Source organism: Seriola lalandi, unplaced genomic scaffold (genome assembly GCF_002814215.2).
Source record: "Seriola lalandi dorsalis isolate HSWRI2012SDOR001 ecotype SW California unplaced genomic scaffold, Sedor1 jcf7180002054519, whole genome shotgun sequence".
NCBI lineage: Eukaryota > Metazoa > Chordata > Actinopteri > Carangiformes > Carangidae > Seriola > Seriola lalandi.
The window spans coordinates 1,936,778-1,960,624 of NW_019525072.1; the positions used below are offsets into that span (position 1 = coordinate 1,936,778).

Below are 23,847 nucleotides of genomic sequence, written 5' to 3' on the forward strand. Positions count from 1 at the left end.
CCACATTCAGTGTGCATTGTCACCACCAGTGTGTACGTCTCTTTGCAGGGCACAGACTCGGTTCCTCCCGGCTTCGAGCCCATCTCGCTGTTAGAGGCTCTGAATGGTCTGCGGTCTGTGTCTCCTGCCATCCCATCTGCCCCCCTGTATGATGAAATCAACTTCTCGGGGGGTCTGGGTGGAGACAGCAGACAACTGAGCTCCCCGGAGCATTTGAGTGATGGGAGTCTGCAGAAAAGCAAAGTCAGCAAGTCACCTGACAGGTAACCTCACATTTACACAAAAACATACCCGTTAGTAATCGGGTTAGGGCAGGAAATTAGACAGCATGTTAACATATGTTACATTAGTCCAAAACTCTGCTTTATATTCATCTTCGTCTGTAATCTGATTAACATCCTAACCCCTTCAAACAAGGATGTTTATTAGCATGGCTGCTCCAGATTTTCTTCCATAGGAGGCAGTTTAGTCATGACATGATTATACATGCTACTAGTCTAAAGCCAGTTGTTTTTTTTTTATTTATTCTGAAGGCTACCCTCATCATTTATTTTGAAAGTAGTGATGTAGAGAGGATCTGTTCATGGAGGTGCCTGTGATTGGTTGAGTTACCTGTTCTAGTTGAATCTTAATGTCTTTAATAATGTTTTACCTTGTCCCCCACTCCCAGCACCCTTAGGTCTCCATCCTCTCCCATCCAGGAGGAGGATGAGGAGAAGCTGTCCGAGATGTCTGATGCTCAGCCACACACGCTGCTCTCCAGCAGCCCCGCCCCCACAGACGTAAGCCGCCACTTCACTTCCTGACATTTTAAATTTAACTGCTGCAGACAAAAACGTAGAATTTTTTTTTAAGAGTTAAGAAACTTTAAGATCTTTATTCATCTTGTTCCAGGCCACAGCGACCGAGGATGTGGCAGAGTCCCTGTCTCCAGATGATGGTGAGTTTTCTCACTTGGCACTGGGTAAACAAACAGTCAATAATGGGTTTGAGTGACACTGTTGACGCTGTTGCTCTTCTCACTCTCCTGGGTGATCCAGAGGACAGGATGCATTCTGGAGGAGACATCCTGCAGGACTGCAGCAGCGAACACAGCAGCTTGACCAAAACAGAGAGCGACCCACCGGGCGACCTGTCTCTGCCGGGTGAGAAATCTGTCAGGAACAAATTAGAAATATCTGACTGTCAAGGAAAATCTTAAAGATGCAGCAAACAGGACAGGAACGAAAGATAAGGAAAGAACTGGAAATTGTGCTGTGTATGTAATACCTTTGTGTATTAAGCCAATTACGGTATAGCCCTGTACTTTCTGATGCCAGCTCAGAGCAAATCAGTTGATCAAGCACTGACTGCAGCTCCTACAATCATCTGTTTCTTGGTTATTTTTGACTCTTTTCCAGTTGATAAATCTCTGTTCTGGTACTCTAGCCCAATGTCTCTCTTCTTTAATCCAATACTTTTAAGGCTGTAATTCCCTGTGCTTTGCATCTAACCTGAGTGCTCTTGTGCTTCTTTCTGTTTCCTAACATTCCTCTCCTGTTCCCTGTCATCTTATCCCTTCGTACTGCCTCTCTCTGGGCAGCTCTAGGTCCTGATTCCTGCTCTATTGGTATGGAGGAGTAACTGTGGTATGTAGGCTTTCCTGTCTGCTCTGCCTCTCTGTGTATGAGCTCTACTGCTCCCACTGAATCCTGTTCTCCATGAATACATTCACAGTTGTCGATCGCAGCTATCCAGCGGGTATTGCTCTACGAATTTGCTACGATATGCCAGTTTTTAATGCAGACGAGGCCTTATCATATCGTCACCTTCCTAAAATAATGGCCTAAGTCATGTTTTGACAAAAATGTTTTTTTTGCCTAAATCACCCCCTCATGATGCTGGCCACCTCTGGTAAAATCGCCTGAATCCTCAGTTGAGGGGAACATGCAATTCTACCCCCGGTTGTATAATGGCCTATGTCAAAAGTGTGACTCTTTTGTTGAGTTTTTTGTGTTTCCTGAAAAACCTGAAAAAATGACTTAGGCCATTATTTTAAGAGGGTGTCGATATGAAGAATAAGAACTGTTTCTTGTGTGTCTCTGTTCTTATTGAAAGTCTGACTGGAAATCTCACTTTGGGCCGCGTTGCTTATCTGTTATGTCTTGCGTCTCCAGGTTCATCCGAGTCAACGGAAAGCCTGAAAAGTCAGAGCACAAACTGTTCCAGCCAGCCTCTCCTGTGTCCCACGAGCAGCCTTCACATGGAAGATGAGCATCTCAACCCCTGACTCAGATTCAGCCTTTTCCTTCCCTTCCATCAGAACTGATTTATGCTTTACAACGATCATCCAAGTCCCTCTGTTCTTTTTGCCCCCCCCCCAGCCCAGTCTTCTGCTTCTGTGATCAGAGTCGACAAAAGGCCCTGACAGGAAGTTCACCAGGATGAGGGAGGACTCTGTTTATCCCATTAATGCCTCTGACATTAGAAAAGAAATTTGACCCATGCAAAGATGCTGTTGGTACCTTACTCTATGACTGATGTTTAAAAAAAAAAAAAGAAAAAAAGAAAAGGTATTGATTTCTGAAAACATTTCATTAACTGTCAGATGATGTTCCGTTGTTTGTCTTGGCCAAAGTTGTGGACTAGTAATGTGGACTCCGGAGATATTTCACTACCTGTCATGGTGGTGCTTTTAAGCACACTTTAAATTAACTCTGTATGGATTTCTTGACACTAAATTCAAAAGAAAACATAAATACAGTTTGTGTTTAGATATTGTATTCATTAGTGAAATTCATTAATGACTTGATAACTTGTTTGTCCAGTCAGGTTGAGCATTTTCATTTATGAGCAGAGATTTGAAAACATATTACTTATGTGTTTGTGTGTCCATTTGAAGTGATTTTTGCACTGGTTTATAATCCATTCCTTATAACAAGAGTTTATGAAGACATCAGTTTAAGTTGTCTGCAGTCTTAAACATCTACATGTCCGTTATTTTTTTTTATTATTATTTCAAATGATGTGATATCTATGTATTATAACTGTACTAGAATCCTGTGTATTAACTTCCAAAATTGTATACTTGCACATTATAGAAAAAAAACCCTGATATTGAAGTAATGGGACTAGAATCAGTTAACATGCACATATTTAAGACTTTGATAATCAGTAAGAGCTACAGATTCACATCCTAACAGCTGAACTCAAAGACGGTTAAAGCCTGCAACAAGCCTAGATGCTCCAGCTACATGTATGCTGACTGACTCCGTATGGCACAGTAAGTGGTGCTTGTCATAGATGTGGCTCATCTCTGTACAGTCTTTATTTTTGTGGCAGTGCCGGTGTCTGCTTATGTAATGTAGCTGCAAAAAAAACAACAACAAAAAAAACGGAGGTCGGGGTGTTTATGTGGCTGCAACGTCTTTTACGTACCTTGGTCCTGTATGTGTAGCGCCATGCATATAGATCTATGTGCCTTGAATTGATATGGCTGCCTGCTTGTTGCATTGGACATTAGTGTTCTTCGAAATGCTACAGCACACAACGGTCTTCAGCCCGCGGACAGGATTTTTGATGCTGATGTACAGAGTCTTTTTTTTTTTCTATCGCAAACTTCATGCCACTGGAAAAATATATCTTGTTATTGAGCAATATTAAATCAAGCTGTTCATTTACTATGTTATGACCATTTATCAATTATGCATTTAATCTTAGTATTTAGGTTCAAGTGGATTCTCTTAATGTACGTTTGGCTAGAAAGGAAAACATCCAATGCGATAGATTCAAACATTGCATTTTAATAATTGGGCTAGCATTTGCATGTGAATTCGTAGACGCTTAAACCTCTCACGGCTTTTAAGTATGGTGGTTATTTTTGTCTTTCCCCCCTCCTCTTCTGTGCCATTTCAACTTGACACTGTGCCTTCCTGTTCTTGTTCTGACCACTATTGACCTGGTATCCAGGATAACGCCACAGTAGGTGGTCCATGGCTCTCTGTAAAATCAATACCTGTCTTTCCTCGTGTGTATAGCAGCATGTGTATAACAATAAAGAACAAAGACTCAGTACTTCAACTACCACTTGTTTTCTGACTCATTTTATTGCAAATTACATTCTGTTGTAATACCCACATGGTAAAATAATTGAATTAGGCTTAAACTTGAACTTGGGGCTTAAAGCGTACTCACAGAGGGACATTGCAATAGATAATATGACTCACCTAAGCCACGATCAGTCTGTAATACTCAACAAGGGCAGAGGATGGTGTAATGTGTGGTAAATGTTGATAAAATGGCCTGTGAGTTAAAGGGAGAAAAGTATTACTACATCATGTAAGCCCAGTACAGTTGAGGCCACGCAAGAATGTGTTAATTTTATGAATAAAAACAATGAGATTTTTTTTTTTTCAAATTCAAATTGCTTTAGCAGTCATCACCTTCTTTTGCCATTATTGGAGGCTTCACCTGAAGCTACTGGTTCTGAAATGAAGAAAAATATTAAAACATCTCAGAACATAAATCTGCTCTGTTATCACTTCAGTCTTTATTTTTCTATCACTTGGATAGAAATATTTATGTGTATCCTAAAACTGTTCTGTGACAATGTAGTTTTCCTCCTCTTCATGGCAGACATTAGAACTACGAACGTGCATCAGTTCAAACGCATCAGTTCAAATTGAAAACTACAGCAAAATCCAAAACTATCAAAGGCTCAGATAGGTATTTTGAACCAGCTTGTTGTTGTGTATAAGGTTGAGTCCTCCATCAGGGTAAACGCTGCCCTCTGCTGGACAAGCAGGCAACAAATCTGTCCTGTGAAATTTGGTTGAACTGTTTTTTCATTTGGATTTAGCACGTGAACCATGGTCTGCTGTAAAACAATCAAGTCAGGCGCTCTGTTAATCTTCTACTTGAAAGGCCTCACGCACCTGTGACTTTTTATTTTTCTATTTAGTCTTGTATGTCAAAAAAATGTCTCCAAAAACATGCTTTTTGTTAAACTATACAGCTTTATGCTGTGGATAAATTAATGTCCCTCAATGTTTGAGTTTGAGTTGGTTCATTTGTTGCTAGTGAATAAATCACCTCTGCTACCAGAAGGCTGGAGGATAACACAGTACAACCTGCTCTGTCAACAAATTAACTAGAGCTGACTCAGAGCCAAGTGGATGAATACTAGCAGACACACACACAGACATCAGACGTGCACACAGACACATTTTTCAACCCACATCCAATTTTAATCTGCAGCGACTAACACTAGATGACAATAAAATGTGTTTATTACTTGTGTTTTCTGCTGTTAGTTGGTTTCTATCATAATGCTTGTAAACATTGTAGAAGATGACTTCATACTTTATATACAATTATGATCAGCTCAGAGACATAAAATTCTGCTTTTCAACCAATAAAACAAAAAAATAGAGATTCATCTGTAATTTATTCAGTGGATATTTATTTATTTATTGATATTTTTCACTTGATTACAATAGCTGTTTTTTTATAGATAGAAATCTACTACTGTATACAGCTTGGTCTCATTTAGAACAAGTGGTTTATTGCAGGTGAGACACACATACATTGCCACAGCTGGCTGATGAACCACAGTCAACTGCTACCTAGCGCTTTAAATCTGTGTACAGTGTTTCATATTTCCAACATAATGACATTCCTCTGCGGTAACGTTTAACTGCTGCTCTCTGCTCAGCTGGACCAACAGGTGTACACCGCAGTTTAACGAGGATTCAGTTACACTGTGGCCTCAAGCTTGCCTATAAAAACATAATACACTGAGAAAAATGTGCGTGGAAGTGTATGTGTACACCCACACACACACACACACACACACACACACACACACACACACACACACACACACACACACACACACAAGAGAAAATATGTAAATGAGATTAGGGTCTATGATGCTTTCAGCTAGAGGAGGTCAGGTTGTATTGTGTATATATAAATATATGTATGTAAAGTTAAGAGTTTAATCTCCTATCAGCTCTCATATGATGCATTCACAGTCTCCTCTCCTAAATTCTCTGTAATTGATTCACTTGTCTGAAAACCTGAAACTTGTTTTAACCTTGTCATTCGCTTGGCTCCGACAGGCTGTTTGAAGAGGCCATGAGGAATTATTTGAGAGCCCCCCCCCTCTGCCCCGCCCTCTCAGGCCACACAGATTGACAAAGTTGCAGGTCAGAAAAGGTCATTTCATCTCTGGACAACTGTATGTGTGTGTGTGTGTGTGTGTGTGTGTGTGTGTGTGTGTTTGTGTGTGTGTGTGTGTGTGTGTGTGTGTGTTTGCCTCTAACATCTGATGATCTCACCAGCAGAGATATTCTCGTGTTTTGCCATTGGCCAGCTGTCCAGATGAGGTAGGATGTGGCTTGAAATAAAGGAGATTTCCCATTCATTACTAAAGGGAAGGCCAAAAGAAAGCAGTGGGACGAAACAATAATCCTTGAAACAATTCTATTTTGGCTTGATCTCTTGTGGCTACATTAAACAATATTAGGGCTAAGCCTCAGGCCAGGCGATTGTGGTGTGAAGCCTGTTTGGCTGCAGAGGAATAAATAAGCTGAGACCAGCTGAAAACCGGTCAGATAAACATTCTCTGTTTGTTTCCTTTCATTATCTGCAGAAGCATGGCAACGAAAAGCTGCTGGAAATGGTAATTACACTAAGAACTAGTGGTGAAATGTTTGGAAACCAGAATTTTCTAAACTTTTAAACTCTTGCAAACCTAATGAACTATATATATATAACACAGGGGCATATTTTCCTTTGGATAAGACTTAATGATGTGGAGTATTGAGATTATCGCTCTGTAAAATACATTTTATCTAGAGAGAACTCAAATGGCCCTTCGAAATTCTACTATATTGACAGTCTGTGTAAATAGGTTTACCTCAGGTCAGTCAAAGCAAGTGCTCTCTCATTTAATTAGTCTGTGCTAAACCTCTTTGAGGCATGAAATCATCCCAACAGCAATCCACACAAATCCCTCCCGCCCCCTTACTCACTACGGTTAAATTAGCACACACGCCCTTGATCTCCGAAAACATGCGGATCATCACATCCAGTCACACCACACGTCTCACTCATACACACCCTGAAAAACACACATCTGAATGTACAGTGCATTTGTTTATTTACTGTTTATGTGCTAGGTAAATATTAATTCTTACACATCATCTCATCTGCACAACACCTTTTTTTTTCGGTATAATAAGTCTCACTGACTCGCTCTCGTTCATTTTCTTAGCGACAGTGTGGGAGATACAAATGATTGCTGTAACTATCCTGATATGAAGTTATTCAAAATGAGTATCTAATTAAAATATGCACAATGTGATTCTGCCACTACAAAGATGTCAGTGTCTCAGCTTGGCCTTTTAAAAACGCATCCAAAATGTAATCCACACAGGAAGTACCCCCCGAAACAATGTCTGTCATTTGAGAGGAGGGGATTTAGAGACTTTGGAAACACGTGCACAGACAGTATCCTACTTTGAGAGGACCACTTCACAGTATGAGTTAAGAGAGGAAGAGGAGGACGAGGACGAGAGAGCAGGAGAGACACGGAGGTCAGCATCTTGCCTGCTGAACTTAGTTACGGTGCAGTCAGAGCTGCGAGACTAACAGAGAACAAGGGAAGTTTTCTTACCAGGCTTTGACTTCATTCAGCTGCATCACTGAAATCATCAGTATAAATAAAATCTTATTACAAAAAAGAAGAAGAAGACAGATAAACAAAAGGATCTCTGAGAAGTAGAACCTCCTGTCTTGTAGCACTGAGGCATCATGACGCAGCAGGTCAGCGGCTCACCGTTCCTCAAGCCCTTCTTTCTGAAGACGCCCGTCAGAGTGGTCAGCTCTCTGCGACAACGACGACACACACTCCCCGCCAGCGAGTTCAGGAACCTCACGCCACAGGACGCCATCAGTGTGTTTGAGATTGAGAGAGAAGGTAAGTCCAGTCTCTGCTGAAATATCTCCTTAAAAAAATTACAGTTCACCTGATGGGTGCTTTAACCATATGTATATGTATATGGGTATATGTGAGAACTTCACTGACCTTCCACATGTATTTGATTAAGGAAAAATACTGGATTTTCCAAGTATAAATGTATCAAATCTCAAATACTGTTTTTGAAGTATTATCTTGGTGCAAGTTTTAACTTGGAGAGTGAACACATTTCTTTCATCATCATTAGTCCCAGGACATGACACACTGTATGATCTGGTTCTTTTCATCCCCCCAGCATTTGTGTCTGTGTCTGGAGAGTGTCCACTTACCCTGGATGAGGTGCTTAACTTCCTGAGTCAGTGCCCTGAGCTTTCTCTGGGTTGGTTTGAAGAGGGACAGCTGGTAGCTTTCATCATCGGCTCTGGCTGGGACAAGGAGAGGCTTTCCCAAGTATGCAGCTGTACAGAAAATCTGTAATACACTAAACCTCGGTATTCCCCGCAGGTTACTGATTTTAACACTTAAACATGACTTAATTCTTCCATTTAACCTCTCTCCTCCAGGAGGCCATGACTCAGCATGTCCCAAACACCCCTACCGTGCACATCCATGTGCTCTCAGTGCACCGTCACTGCCGCCAGCAAGGCAAGGGCTCCATCCTCCTGTGGCGCTACCTGCAGTACCTGCGTTGCATGCCGGGCCTCCGCCGAGCTCTGCTGATTTGCGAGGACTTCCTGGTGCCTTTCTACCTCAAGGCCGGCTTCAAGGAGAAAGGGCCGTCAGCCATCTCTGTGTCCAACATGCAATTCCATGAGATGGAGTACGCTCTCGGAGGGCAGGCGTATGCACGGCGGAACAGTGGCTGCTAGTCCCTCAATCCCTACCCCTCCCTTATTCCACTTACTCACCACTAAAATGGACTCAGGGCAGAAAAGATTAGCAAAACACAGCTGCCAGAGAGCAGCACAGGGCCAGTATAAACCAGTGGACTGGGTTCAGCATCCTACTGTCAGCAGCTCACAGCATCCCTTGACCCACTGAACAAGGAGTGAGGACTGTGTGAGGGGAAAACCAAGAGCGGATTCACTTCTTCATGCAGAGAAATGAACCAGTGGCTTTGCGGATGATAATTGGGCTTATCATACATCAAATTATATTCCTTTTCTTGCCAGTAGCATATTGGCTTTTGTGGGCTTAAAACTGTTTTTCAATTTATTCATTATCTGTCAAATCATTCAGACGTCATGGTTTGTAATGTAATCGAGACAATTAATAGAAATTGTCATATAAATGCATTAAATCTTGGGTTGTGATCTTGAGTACTGTTCTATTTTTGTAAACCATATAAATCCAAAGTTGATGAATTCAGCGTCATTTCTGTAAGATAAGGATCCGACACTAATAATGCTCGGATTGTCGATTAAAAAATGTCTGTCTCCATGTTGCTTCATTTGAATAAAAGTAATTGAGAGAAAGTCACAGACCATTTGAATTTGTAGATTTTTTTTTTTACTGTTGTTTTCAGTTACATGTGAGTAGACAGGTAGCTAAAACACTACCGTGTTTAAAACAATCATCACTTCTTGAGAAGCAATAAAACAAATAAAAGAAAAACATTCGAGTGCTCAGCATAATGTAACAAAAATATGGCAGTAGTTGGTACATTTATCAACAAGGCACCAAAGGTATCAATATTTGATTTTCGTCCCTGCTTCTGTATGAGGTTGCCTGAATAATAATAAAAACCTATGTCTGGAGTGTGAATGTAAAAAAAAAAAAACAAACAAAAAAAAAAAAAACAATATTCCTTCTCTCTGTACCAGCGCTGGTTTGTATAATTCCTACCTCACATGTAAAGGGCAGCCGGGAGCTTCACAGGTGCCATACCTTTGTTTCACCGGACAGTGAAGGAGTGACAATGACTGTCTGTGAACAGGGAGGTGATTAAAGGAAGTTCTTATGATGAGTGGCATAGGTATTCATACTGACAGAGTACAAAAAAAAACAAAAAAAAAACACAAGCATATTGTTGTAGTTCACGGGGGGGGGGGGGGGGGGGGGGGGGGTGACAGTCCCCCAGCCACACAGGAGCAGAATGGAGACACAGACTGGCTGATGTCACTTGCCATTCCACATCTTTTGACCTGATGCCTTCCTGTTGAGCTCACACCACGTCCGCGCTTTCAGTGAAGGTGAGCGTTGAGGTCGTACTTCTCGCAGAATTTGTCCGTGAAAGGGATGCAGGTGAGCAACTCGCACCATTCACACTTGATTGGGTAGACGTAGAAGAGCACCACGAGGCCTGAAAAGAGCCCGACAAACACCAGCAGGAAGACGATGATCTGACAGCGTTTGCGGTACAGGTCCATGCGGCCGAAGCTGATGTAGGGTAGGAAGGCGAAGGACAGGAAGAAGCCAGAGATGAAGCCGCAAATGTGGGCAAAATTGTCGATCCAGGGCAACAGCCCAAAGGCAAAGAGGAAGAGCACCACACACAGGAGCTTGGTGAAGGCCCTCCAGGGTTGGGCCAGGATCTGCCAGCTCTGAAACAACTCCACAAACAGGCAGGCCAGGATCCCGAACTGAGAGCCAGCTGGACCCACCTGAGATAAAGACAGCAGAGGGAGACGTGAGCCCCGAGAAAACATCACAAAATGTACAGAAACAATTATGACATGATTTAGATATGTTAATACGCTGGATGAGAAATCTCGGACACATGATATGACTCATGAAACACGCTGCGATATCTTCTTGTGTGCCGGGATTTAACAGGTGATCACCTCTGCTCTGTAGGGCAGGAAGATGGCTGAAGCCAAGTTGCCAGTGATGCCACTGATGATGTAAATGATTGAGATGCGCAGCCAGCCCGCTAGCTTCTCCAGGTCCCTCAGGATGGTCATCTGGAACGCCACCGACACCAGGCAGTGAAGAATCCTGGAGGGAGGACAGATGTGGACAAAGTTGCTCATGTGTTTGCAATGTGATGTTTGTGCGTGCATGTTGGTGAAAAGCCGCACGTGTCGGGGCAGATAATCCCTCTGTGTTGAAGAGGCAAACCCCCGAACAGCCGACCGGGGGGTGGGGGGTGTAACTTTGCCCATCAACAAAATCGGTCTCTATCTCGCCAAAGCTTAATGAGTTCATGTAGTGAGGGCACTTTGTTTAATTACCCAGGAGACAGATAACAGGCAGTGTGAAGATGAAGCACTGCTCCTCTTAACTGTGAGGTCAGCTCTTTGTGCTCACTGACTGACAGGTCTAAACTATGTCAGAGTAGAGCTGTCAGTCTGAAATTTATCATACATAACTGCAAGCGATGAGTGAGTTCATCAGCATGTGTTGAACATATTTTTCATATGTGGAAGTTTTGTAGGAGCAACTCTAGTTACAAGCACATTGTAGCACCGCAAGCACAGCTGGTTCAGCTGATGAGGTGACTCACATGTCTAACCTCTTTCACTTATTCATATTAGTTGTATATAGGTGTATACAGCAGGGCATTGCTCTGAGGATAACTGTCATTGGACTATCCAACTTTATTTCAGCTTTGCTACCAGCAGGATTACGCCAAAAGTACTGACCTGATTTGCACCAAACTTGGTGGACGGATGGGGCACAGGACGGGGAACAATTCTTTCAATTTTGATGCCGATCCAGTTAAAGGAGCGGATCCTTTTCTATATGGTGACATTTTCATCAATTTCTCAGGAAATAGTGTGAAAAATCAGACATATTAAGGGTCTTGACATCCATGACTTTGTACAATTTCACATCTCACAGACATGTGTAGGATTGTTTGGCCTTGTTCTACCATTTTATCTATTTGTCTTGTACATATTTACTGAATGGCTCTTTTATCTTCCTGTGCACTATTTTAAGAGTTACTGACAACTGGAGTCAGTTTCCCTGTATGTGCCAAACATATTCAACCAATTCTGGTATTTTAAACATCCTGTTCCTCCCTGCTTGGTGCAAACACACTCCTTGAAAATGCTGATCAAGCTTGTTGGCTTGAGACGAAGCAGACTTTCTGCTCTATTCAAATTCTTGCTTTGACTGACTCTGGGGCTGACCTCATTTCAGCCTATGAGCTTCAGGTTGACAAGATTTGCATTTAACTGTACTACTAGGTAGTGAATGCTTTACACACTGAGAGTTTCTCTTTTGTCTGCTATTCCCTCGTCTTTGTCTGTTTCCTCTTTGTCTGATTAAGCAGAATTAATCCTGACAGCTACTGACTCACCCAGCATGCAGGAAAAGTGAGAGCCAGAGCCTGTAAAACTGATCTGGGATCTCAGGGTTGAGGAAAGGCAACAGTCCACATACATCATCCATGCAGTGCACCTGAGGAAGGGAAGCAGAAAAAAAGCATATTAATTAATGCCCCATGGTCATACTGAAAGATACAACCACCAACACAATCAAGGGAAGAAAAAAATATAACACATAGTACTGAAGTGACAATCCAAGATTTCAAATAGCATGCAAATGAAGACTCCTGCACACTGTCTAAACAGAAATGTTTGGTGAGCTCTCACTCCATCTGTTTTGGTATTCAGGGAATACACAAACCAGTACAGCAGGTTAAAAATAGCAACGGATGATGCACAAATTACATTTAGTATTCCTTACAACAGTTTCTCCTTTTTTTCCCATGAGGAAATAAAATGCCTTGTTTTGTGTGTACTTAGGAAAGAGATGCTTACTTGAGAGCAGAGAGTAGCCTCCTCATGAAAGTAGCCCATCATGAAGTCACAATATTCCCGGGATGTGATTTCACACCTTGAAGAGTACGAGCAGCAGTCAGTAATCTACTAAACTAGTCCCCCATCATGCTTCAGACTAGTACAGGATGAATGTTTCTCATAGGTTTCGCATGTTCTCCTCACCTCCCTTTGGTTCCTATGCAGCAGGGTCGGCCTGTGATGGTACAGTCTATATGAGGCAGGTTGGTGTGGTTCCCTGTGTTGTACCTGGTACAAATCTAAGAAGCCAGAGCAGGAGAACAACAGTCAATACTTCAAGTTTCATCTAAATAGGATTTATTTTAAGTTTAATCCCAACAGGATGTTCGATGTAACAATTGTGGCACTTTATTTCTGCACACCCGTTAGACAAGACAGCACAATTTTCATGAGTAACACAATGCCAAAATGTGATACGTCATGTAGGTTCATCAATGTGAAAAATTTGGTGTATTTTGGTGGTTTTGTGCTGTTTCATAATGATAATCCACTCAACTCAAAACAGTGTGTTAAAAAAAAGCCAGAAGTTTTAACAAGCTGGAACAAAAATCCTTTATTCCTTGAAGTCTCATCAAGGTCAGACCATCTGTGAACTTACGTTTCCAAACCTATAGGTTTACGTCTCGTAATGTCTTAATACCAAACAGGGTTTGACTGAACTCACTGGCCACTTGGTGATATCATCAGGCCATTCGTGAGGTGATACCGAGGCAGGCTCTAGACATATCCTGCAATGAGACAAACAACATACACGCATGACCAACCGGTTCATTTATGCTTCGAACCATAAATGGAACGACTTCTAGTGCGTCTTACCTGGGGTCCTGATGGCACACCGAGCCGTGCTGTCTGTTTTTACCATTTAACTGGGGAGTGCTGGAATGCCTCGGCCACTTCACCCACACAGCCAGAGTGCTCTAGAAATAAAACCACAAAGAGAAGAGTTTAAAACTTCCTACACCTGTATCGACCCGTATTCGCATTGTAAAAAGGTCACCAAACAAAGAATTGGGTTTGTTTACGGACCGAACATTCCTCCTCTGAGGTTTGGACACAGCCAGAGCGATCGTTCCGCACACAGCAGGCAGAGTTGCGTTCGATAGCTCTCTTTTCCCTGATAAGTTCATGCACCTGCTTGTCCTGCCGCATGCATGGAGAATATTTGGCCCCCAAGTGGATCAGAGCTTCCTATTTATAAGACATTTACACATGATTATTGCTTTTGTTATTTTTGTTATGTGTCACACCATTGAAATCATGACGAAGCGAAGAGTGCTCACCGAACTCGGCCCGATCCAGAAGTTCTCCTGCTGCACAAACTTGACATTTTCATACACGCCTTTGTTTCTTAAAACCTTAATCAGAAGACAAAGAGACAGAGAGTAAGAATGAGATGAGAGACTCGTAATGAGAGTGAAAACATTGTGATGGTGTGTTGACAAAGACGTTCATGACATCCGAGCCGGACTCACAGAATCAACCGTCTCATGCTGGGAGAAGCCCACTGGTGCAATGCCATAGATGCATACAGCCAAGATAGTGATGAGCAAGTGGACAAAGGTGATCCAGTATGTAAAAAAAGGCCTAGAGAGACAAAGAAACAACAGCATCACTCATCATCCATCAGTGTCATCCACTGAGGGAAGCAGAGAGACAGAGCTCATTAGTCGGATATGTTGAGCGGTGCAGTACCTATGGTCATCCATGTCCTCTATCTGCCTCTTGACGTAGCTGTCAATACGCTTGCGGTAGGTGCGGTTTGTGAGCTTTCCCACCATGCCCAACCCATAAGGCCTCTTCTCTCGGGCAAAAAGTTTCTTGACAGGTACAACGATGCGCTGACCACGCCGCTGTCCGTTTACGCTCACCACCTCCTGCCGCAACGGCACCTTCGGTGGTCCTGGAGTTCCTTCTTTGGCTTTACGCCACCCTCGCTCCAGAGGTCTGGAAGAGGCAACAGAGGGGATGAAGAGAGACATGAAGATGGAGAGAGGTTTATGAGCTTAATGATGAAGAAATAAGACGACATTCTCTGTGTCATGTCATCAATATCCAGGAAGAGATCAATAATATTCATATTTGTCTCAGATTGGTTATTGAGGACATCTAATCTTTGTGGATTGAAACTTGGTTATAATTCCTATTCTTAGCAGATTTAAGATGGATCAGTGTTAATCATTATTTTTAAAATGTTTACATCACCACAGCTTGGATAAGACTGCCGCCACGGTTACACAGTAACTCACAGCATGAGGTGACTTCTCTCCAGCTCGCTTTTATCTAGGGCGCTGCCTGTCAACTCCGTTTCATCTTTCTTGCTGCTGGGTTCTGCCTCCTTCATGGCCGCCTCAGACGGTGACTCAAACACCTCGTCTGTGTACGTGGACAACTCCTCCTGCATCAGAATATCCTAGAAAAGAACACAAGTGGAAAGAAAATAGTGAGCGGAGGTGCCAACAATCAGAATCCCCTGGGGTTTTTCAAATAAGAATTATTCAGTCATAAATAAACATGGTTACATAGTAACAACAGCAAAATAACACTGTTGTTTTTCCTTCATTACTCTGGCAAAGAAGGATGTGTCCAGTTCATCAGGGAAGTCGACCACATCTTCATCCATGAAGCTGGCAGGGGTGAAGCTTCGTCTTTGGGCCCGTCTCAGAGTGCTCTCCCGTAACGAACGCCCCTGAGAAACAAACAAATAAACATATATGGCTTCACAGGTGTAATCTTTCCATCATACCAGATTGCAAATTCATACAATGCCAATAAGATCCAATAAAGTACAGAAAGGAGCATGTGTACAACAGGTGTTCTGGTTCACTTATTTTTTCCTGTTTGTTCCTCATGTATATGTTATTTTACAAGCATTGTACATATTTGTATTTAATCTGATATCATCTATGTTGTTCACCTTGACCAGCGCTGCTGCGGCCCTGAAGCTCATCTTTGCTACAGACTCCCTCTTGCGCCTGCGAGGCAGTCGGTTGAGACCTGAGCGGGAGCTGGTGAAGGAACAGAGGGAGGCTGCTCCGGGGGTGATGGGGGTCTGAGGCACGCTGTAGCCGTCCACTTCCTCCACCATACGGAAGGCTCGTCCTCGCGCCAATGGGTCCACGATCTGGAGACCCATGGGTTCCAAATGGGATCCCAGGTGGTAGTCAGAGAGAGAGCAGTAAATCAATATGCATATCATTACAATATGAATTATCAAGAGACATTCCAAAAGATGCTGCTTCAATTAATTAATTTAACATGTGGGACGACCAGAATGATTAATACCAAAATCAATAATTGTTTCTTTTTTTTTTAAGGTTAAAATACATTGTCGTATAACATAAAATACAAAACAGCCCATGTATTCCTTCACCTTTTGCATGCCATGCTGTGAGGAGGGGACATAGAGAGGAGGTGGGGTCTCAGTGCTGGTTAAGGAGATGTTGTCCTGGCTGGGCAGATCCATCTCTCGGATCACCTGTGGTTTCAGCTTCCCGTAGCGCAGGCTGCAGTGGCGCAGACTTTTCCTCTGCCATTTCTGGGTGGCGTCGCCGTCCTTACTGACTCCAAACCAGTCTGCTGTTCCCCTAACACCACAAACACTGACCTTTCAGTTCTGGGTCACAAAGCTGACATACGTGCTTCTTTTCTCACAGACAGAGATTTAAATCCTATCTGGCAAGGTGAAACTTGAAAAAGAGATATAGAGGCACTCATTGATGGCCCTCTTAAGAGCTCTGTACATGGAGGAGTGGAACGGCAAACATGCAAAGGACTGATAAGCCCACACTCCCCGGGATGTCAGAAAGTGGCCCAGATAGTGCGAGTAATAGAAGCAGTAAAGGGAACAAGTCTGGGCATGTTTATGCCCGGGCAAACTGGGAAAGAACGGCAGCCAGGTACACTGTGTATGCATGGTGCAGAGTCACACACTCCCAAAGTCCACATGTTCAAAGAAAGAGAGCACAAGAGGATTACTGTAGTTCTGTTGCTGCAAATAAAATCCAACTTATTCAGATTTTCCTAATCTTAACTGACACAAACAGACACCAAATCCAATTGACACAGAGAACGAGGTATCTTTTCAGAGGTTTTATTTGCGTCCCACTCCACTTTCCACGTTGGCCCGCTCCACCGAACCTTTTTGAATACACACGTAATCACGTTGTTGGTAGTTGAAGCCTAATAAGTACCAGAGCAAACAATGTTACTGCACCCTGAGGCCAGGAAGTGGAAGTGGAAACATTCTTCAAAGGAAAGCTCAGCCGAGCTAGCTGTGTTTTCTTCTTTTTTTTTTCACTAATTACCAGCTGCAGAATGAATGTGCAGTGAAGTCGGTTGAAATCTCTTTCTCACTGGCACAGCTCACTCTTTCTTTCTGTGAATAATTCTCACTGGTTGCCTGGTCCTCTGTTTTGTGTCAGTGACATGATTCAGCAGCTAATATTCTAGCGTACGCCTGTGTGCCTTTTCTTTGCAGCAGTGGACATGCCCTCACTAACCCTGGTCTCTATGAGAATGGTTTAACATCGTCATGGCCTAATGAGTGTCCACTAAAGAGGCCGCGAGACCTTAAAACATTGGCTTACTAACATGCACCGTCCAGAGGCGACAGCTGCTTGTGTGGGATGCTGTTTGACAGATGTGTAAGGACATGAGTGACCCCTCCCACTGTCACGCCGTGTCATTCCTGTAGCTCAGAAATAAAGTGGAACTTGTAAAAGGGAAATGACAGCTCATGGTTTCGGGTGCTCTTATGACTCATTTAAAAACATCTCTGTGGCTATGACATGACTCACAGCTGCAACAGCCGGTGACAGAGTGAGAAACAACAGAAAATCTTGAAGCTTGTGATGTGGGCCTGATACATGTGACACTTACTGTCAGAGTGAATAAAAATTATTACAAATATTTAAAGCATCATTGGCAAAATCATGTCAGACTTAACATTGTAAGCTGAACATACACAGAGTATACTCACTTATTTCCTCATCGTAAACAAGTGAGTAAACACCAGACCTTCATCCTGACCCTAACACCTGCAGTCTTGTGAGGGACTTCCTGCCGTACCTGAGCAGGGTTCTGGAGAGCGAGTGGTGCTTCCTGGTGCTGCGGCGAGCAGCCCGCTGGCCCTTAATGGGCACCGTGTTAATCCGCTCAAAGTGCACCCTTCTGCTGCTGTGACCAGGCAGAGCAGGGCCCGGAGGGAGGCCAGAAGGGACAGAGGGAAGGAGGAGGGAAAGAGAAAAGACAACAACAAGGCAGTGAGAAGGAAAAGTGCAGCTGGAAAGTGCCGGAGCAATCATGCAGAGAGAGCAAAGCAGACTCTGAGGTTAAGATTTGGTTTTCATTGAGATTTACAACATTAGGAAGGTGATTACCAGGCACATGATACTGAGGTTGTTAATCAGAAACAGCCATGCAATTTGTAAAAAGGTAAGGAAAGCAGGAACACTGTAGATATATGGAAAAGTTATGTTTTTACATGCCACGGGACACAGGCTGCTAACATCCTCGGTTTAGCTCAGGAATCTCATACAAGCATGTGCTGCTTATATTACATAACATTTCATCCAAGGTTAGACAACACACACTGATGTAAATGACTTGCTACACTGCAAAAGAAACGTGAAGGTCTTCATATAATAATCCTGAAGCATGAAATGTTGAACGTGTACATGCTATAATCCACTTATATCAAGATGTAAACATATTTAATCAAGCCAGTGTATTGCTAGATGCTTTTTACCTCTTTATGGTCTGAGTGATGGATGACTGGCGTTGCAAGACAGGCCGTCGGGTGTCAAAGAGGTCGCGGGGTGGGGACTGGAGGTGAGTGGTCTCCACTGGCATGCTGATACTACGCAGGAACCCCTGCCTCTTCACCGGCTACACGAGAAATGACACATAATACAAAAGGAAAAGTGAAAACGCAAGTCAAAAGAGACAGAGAGCGATGACAAACATTTGAAGGGGGGATTCAATGAGAAAAAAAAAACTCACCTGAACAAAAGTGGGAGGCTCGTCCAGCGACATCTGAGCTGTGGGAATGTCCAGTCTGAGCCATGGAGGTTTCTTCCTCTGCAGGCTGCTGGTGCTCTCCCGCCGTGGTTCAGCCATGTTCTCTGTCCCACCCCAGGCCTGCCAGCTACACACAGAGAAAAGAGACTGTGATGAGTTTCAACCAATCACATGTAATCTTAAGTAAAACACACGATCAAAATTCAAATGTGTTCTTTGCAGCTTTAAACATGATGATTACACTGATTTGTGTTGCAAAATTGTTTCACAAGAGGGTGCTAAGGCCCCTTATTTGATTCAAGCATGGGTGTTCACATATTTCTCTTCATCAGATAGTCCATAGGGGAAACCACTGAGAACCATCTATAGCTGTTTACAGCTTCCCAGAAACAGTTCACATGGCCATTTAAAAAAAAAAACAAAAAAAAAAACAATAAATATTTGTGCAGCAGAGTGAGGAAGTTTGCAGTCTTAAAAATAATCCCTTAATTCTACAGTTAAAATCAAACGTAATCCCTCTGTGTGGTTAAACGTTGCTCTGCCTCCAGCAGACATCTATCAGAGTCTAATGACTGTGTGCGTGCACTCCCATGACGAGGCCTGTGGGCCACAGGAGGTGCACAGTAAACAGCCCTGCCCGTAGCTGCAGCCTTGTTATCACCAGCCCTTCGTTTTATTGTCCCACCGTCTAACCTCACTTCTCTGGGCCTGGTGGTTCATTTCCTGTCATTTTCTTCATTCCCATTTTTCCCATGAAAAATTTAGCTCATTTACGCGTTAACAGTGCACAGCCATTTTTTTTTATTTCACTTCATATGATCCCGCAACATCCCATGAAGATTGGTGCATTCGTAGTTGTGCACTCATGATTCATTAAGGCAGTTTTTCTTTCAATCTGCAGGCAAGAGGAATGTACAAAACAATGGGCCGCCTTTCTGCAAAGCACAAGTGTATAAACTTGCAAAGGAGGTTGTCTCCTCGGCTTTGGAGCTGTTACAAAACCAAATGAATTTGAAAAATCCCTTTCCCGCCCTTTCCCGTTTCATTCAGTGAAAATGCCAAAGTCTTTAAGTCACATCAAGGGTTTTGAGCTTTGAGCAGCCACATCAGGTCACGTCCTCACTTCTCTTATTACAGCTCCTCCTTGAAAAAAAAAACAAAAAGTCTACAGCTAGTGACCACATCTGCTTCGCGTTGCCATTTTAACACACCACAGGCTTCTGTTTTAGCCCAAGTGATGATGGGAAGTTTTGTCAGAGTATCTCAGCAGAGACAGCAGGGAAACCTCAGACTGAGGGCGGCAGAGGTCATCACCAATGTGTTAATATTTAACACGGTATCTGTCTTGCTGACAGATATTTCTCAATTTGCAAGTTCACACTTATACTGGTATAGTTCCTATATCACACATTGACATTTCTGCTACAATAAAGTCATTGGGAGTTCTACAAGAAGCAGAAAAAACTAGAAGGGATGCTTACAATACAACAATTCATTCCCTGTCAGTCTGGGAGGCTTTGACCTTGTGCACCTATTAGGCTTTTATATTGAAAGTTGTTTGACCTCCAGTGACATTGTCTGGATTGTGAGGTGAGATTAGCAAAGCAGACTGGACTACAGCCAGAGCTAAGTGACATTTTGAAGCCTATTCACTCTGCTCCACTTCGACGCATATATTTGGTGACTTCACTCGTGACTTATTTAGTATAACTCAGTCATCTGCCTGTAAATCCACTGAATAACAATCACACACTTCATCCCTCTCATGAACTGACTACTAATATTTGGGGAAATGCAAATGTGACACCAGTAGCTCAGCTTGTGCTCGGCTCACGACTGCAACAACAGCCCTCTCTCTCGCCCCGGGCTAAAACACCCGACATTTAATTACTTTCATCATTAGTTCAAACAGCAGGGCTCCTGATACCGAGCAGATCTGGGAAGGGAGGGGAGCATCCGCTTCACATTGAAACAGACTGGAACTGAAAGCAGACAGCGAGGGAACCTGATTTTCCTCCATGCAAAACATTGTTTGATTGCTTAAGCTTTGGCTCCTCCTGCATTTAACTGTGTTTGCCCTGAATGCTCTGTCGTTGCTGCTCTGCCTCCAGAGAGTGAAGGAGCGATGGGTGGAAGCACACTAAACAACTCCCATTGTTCCTGGGCTGAGCTTCTCCTCCTGCTTTCTGCTGTGGGCTATTTTTTTTCCTGCCTTAAGTCTCCCACTCATTTCTTTCTTACTTGCATGTGGTCTCTGTGTGAGTGCTTGCCATTTACAGGCAATTACAGCCTCATAGCTCCGTTCTGCCTGCTGGCTACTTGCTTGTCAGATTAAACCAACACAGATAAATGAAACAAAAAACATTCAAAACTATGAAAATGAAGAGAGATGATGGCTGAAGTATCTGACTTAAAAATGGCAGTGCCATTGTTAAACATCTGTATCCCACACAGTGTAGACATGTAATAGTAGTCGTGCAGAGGACGCTTGCAAAACTTGATGCTGCAGCAGTAATGCAGCCATGCTCCTCAGTGGGTTTTAAGAGCATTTGGTCACAGCCCGAGGGAAACCTCCAACATTCATCAGACAGCCAAGCGCCCGTCTCTCTGTCTCCCTCTGTCTCTCTCGTCCTCCTCCAAAGACAACATGGCAGCTGAACTGGCACGGGCATGCGACTCGAGTTTAGCTGGAACAGTTGGCGTCGCCGTCGCAGCCACGACGGCCACCAACTCGTTTCACACCGTGAGGGAGCACTCAAAGTGTCACTCATCTCTCCAATGAGTTATGATTAGAAATCCACCTACAGAGAAGATGGAGCCCAAGGCTGGTCGCTGTCTGAGAAAGACGAGGTCTTCATAGGCAGGAAGTCCTTCAGAAGCAGATTTCCTTAGGGGAAGGAGAGCTGATTGAATTCTGTGTTTGGCAATTATCCAGGCTGGAGGATTAGCCCTCCCTGGACAGAGCATGTTATCTGTTCATGGTCAAGTTCGACAGTAGAAAAAAATCAGTCTTAAAGCAATAGCTCAGTTCGACAAGACTATATTATTCAGCCCCAGCAGCTGCTTGGCTAATGCACCGTAATATCTTATCTTGTTCTCAAGGTGATTGTGCTTTTTTTTTTTCTGGTTCAGATGTCGTATGGCAACAATTCGATGCGTGTAATAGTTTCCCACAGTGTTTACATTCCCGGCGCTGATGTGAGGCTCACATTCTTCAGACTACCACGATTTAATCTAGTTTCTTCAAAAGTTTTGTTTTGACTTCAAGATTCACATCTGCAGAGGAAAAAAAAACCCAAACACCCACACCCATGAACTGCGTACTGAGCCTCGCAAGATTGGCTTCCTGCTATCGTTTGGGCCTTGTGAGAAACTGACACATCCTACTCAATTATGAGACCCAAGACAACCCTGCATGGTTTGTTTTTAAATTGCTGGGGGCTGACACTGGCTCCCCCCGGGCCACTTCTTCTCTCCATTAGACAGGGGAAGAAAGACAGGCGGACGAAACGCAGAGGACAAACCGATGTCTCTCCAGGTGCAGGGATGTCCAGCGGGCCATAATGACTGGGGTTGACAAGCATAACCAGCACTCTCTTTCTCTGTCTGGTGAGCTGCAATCTATTGTATTACGCTATGCATACAAACTCAAGCCCGATGAAGCTTTCCATGCCACCATTTAATATAATCGCTTGGGAAATGGTCTTCAGTCATGCAGAGAGAGGCACTGGCTTATGACAACAGAGGCCCAGCTGTCACAGGTGAGGCTTAAAGTCCAACAGAAGAAAGGCTCAGTGAATGGAGCTCTAAATGCCACCTTGAACAGTTGTGAAAAAGCTCTGCTGCTTCATTTCAGGCTTGTGCCATTGTGTACAACATAACTACTTTTCTCAGTCTGCCCTTACGTTTCAAATATGCACAGAGGCTTGCAACAGAACATTGCCCTCCTGTTTGTCATTCATCATAAATAAAATAGTAATCTGGTTGGCCTCTTTCATGTCGGAGCTGCCATCTTTTCTGCAGATGCCTTATTTAAAATCTGTAGTCCCTGTTCACTCCTGTGATTGAAGAAGAAATGAAAGAGCAAAACACATATTATCTACAAAGTGCCGTATCAGGTGTTTTAGAAAAATAATTTATGAATTAAACATTTCTGAAATAGTCATTTTAGAAATATTCGTGCATTCTTGAAATCTCCTCTATCCGGGGCCGTTTCTAATCTCAGTGCATGCCTTCGCCACATTCCTCAAGATCTCTGGCTGAAACTGAACCAAGCTGAAATGGTAGAGCAGGAAACCGCATGAAGTCTAACCATTATGGACAGGAGCTGGCTGGTTTCCGGGTACTGTGTGTACTCTGCTGCTATGCACTACTCTGCAGGAGGCAGGCTAGCTGCAGCCACGCTGAGGGTGGCTGACAGAGCTGTGTCATTGAGGCTGACAGAGCCTCAGGTGGCCCGCCAAGTAGGGCCCTGCCTGCTCCCGGCAGGGACTGTAGAGGCAGGGTGGACAGTGGAAAACAGGACTCCGCTGCCTTGCATGCACGGGCAGGCGCCATCATGGATGACCTCATTAATCTGAGTAGTGAGAAGGCCGGATACCTCATTCTTGAGAGCTGCAGCGCTTCCTGCCCTCAGGCCTTCGTTCCTCCTTTCCCTCTTTCATCCTCTTTCCTGCATGTTGCTGCCGCCACAGGTCAGCCTTTTGACCACTTTGACTCAAATTATCATTGTGGTGCTACCAAAATATTTTTTCATTTATTAGAAAGCTTTCCAATATCAAGTGACATCATTACATTTCTGTGTAATTGAAGCAGGTTCCAGACTTATTACTGTTTCCCTGAAAACCCGATGGCACAAACACGTTATGTTTGGTTTTCCCCATACTCCAACAGTTAGTCATCCACTATAAATGCTCCTACTATCCATTGTTTCTTTAGTTCACTCCATGCTGGAGGCGAGGCTTGACACTGGAAACAATGGAGGGAAAAAACACTATTCAAGCAGTCACTCTCCTTAGTTATTCTCTGACTAGTATAACTAGAAATATTCTAAAAAGTTCTCCTCTACATTTAAGCAGACTTTTTCTCAAATGAAATGCTCTCTGCATCAGACACACA

General features: G+C 43.4%; 3 protein-coding genes across 6 annotated transcripts in view; 2 read left to right on the top strand and 1 right to left on the bottom strand.

The window, feature by feature from the left end:
* mgrn1b (mahogunin, ring finger 1b) overlaps positions 1-4,059 on the top strand; it is a 9,110-nt gene extending 5,051 nt beyond the window's left edge. The window contains exons 11-15 of the mRNA XM_023413895.2: positions 11-263; positions 671-782; positions 895-940; positions 1,041-1,145; positions 2,157-4,059. Of these exons, the coding sequence (XP_023269663.1) occupies positions 11-263; positions 671-782; positions 895-940; positions 1,041-1,145; positions 2,157-2,269 (629 nt within the window). The 3' untranslated portion in view covers positions 2,270-4,059. The remainder of the gene's footprint in view (positions 1-10; positions 264-670; positions 783-894; positions 941-1,040; positions 1,146-2,156) is intronic.
* Positions 4,060-7,517: 3,458 nt separating this feature from the next.
* On the top strand, positions 7,518-9,444 carry aanat2 (arylalkylamine N-acetyltransferase 2). Its single transcript, XM_023413982.2, has 3 exons — positions 7,518-7,963; positions 8,259-8,413; positions 8,527-9,444. The coding sequence occupies exons 1-3, from the start codon at positions 7,798-7,800 to the stop codon at positions 8,830-8,832; spliced, it is 627 nt and encodes a 208-aa protein (XP_023269750.1). The 5' UTR covers positions 7,518-7,797; the 3' UTR covers positions 8,833-9,444.
* A 5-nt stretch (positions 9,445-9,449) lies between these two features.
* rhbdf1a (rhomboid 5 homolog 1a (Drosophila)) overlaps positions 9,450-23,847 on the bottom strand; it is a 31,419-nt gene continuing 17,021 nt past the window's right edge. For 2 of the 4 annotated variants that reach the window (XM_023413977.2, XM_087175947.1), the window contains 18 exons: positions 18,712-18,856; positions 18,458-18,597; positions 17,779-17,886; positions 16,082-16,295; positions 15,626-15,832; positions 15,275-15,397; positions 14,958-15,121; positions 14,404-14,655; positions 14,184-14,295; positions 13,992-14,066; positions 13,738-13,899; positions 13,528-13,628; positions 13,376-13,439; positions 12,856-12,950; positions 12,673-12,748; positions 12,210-12,310; positions 10,747-10,900; positions 9,450-10,566 (listed from right to left, as the gene is read on the bottom strand). In XM_023413977.2, coding sequence (XP_023269745.1) covers positions 10,147-10,566; positions 10,747-10,900; positions 12,210-12,310; positions 12,673-12,748; positions 12,856-12,950; positions 13,376-13,439; positions 13,528-13,628; positions 13,738-13,899; positions 13,992-14,066; positions 14,184-14,295; positions 14,404-14,655; positions 14,958-15,121; positions 15,275-15,397; positions 15,626-15,832; positions 16,082-16,295; positions 17,779-17,886; positions 18,458-18,597; positions 18,712-18,828 — 2,685 coding nt within the window. In that variant the 5' untranslated portion in view covers positions 18,829-18,856 and the 3' untranslated portion in view covers positions 9,450-10,146. The remainder of the gene's footprint in view (positions 10,567-10,746; positions 10,901-12,209; positions 12,311-12,672; positions 12,749-12,855; positions 12,951-13,375; positions 13,440-13,527; positions 13,629-13,737; positions 13,900-13,991; positions 14,067-14,183; positions 14,296-14,403; positions 14,656-14,957; positions 15,122-15,274; positions 15,398-15,625; positions 15,833-16,081; positions 16,296-17,778; positions 17,887-18,457; positions 18,598-18,711; positions 18,857-23,847) is intronic. The other 2 variants (XM_087175948.1, XM_087175949.1) reach the window with 2 other exon arrangements.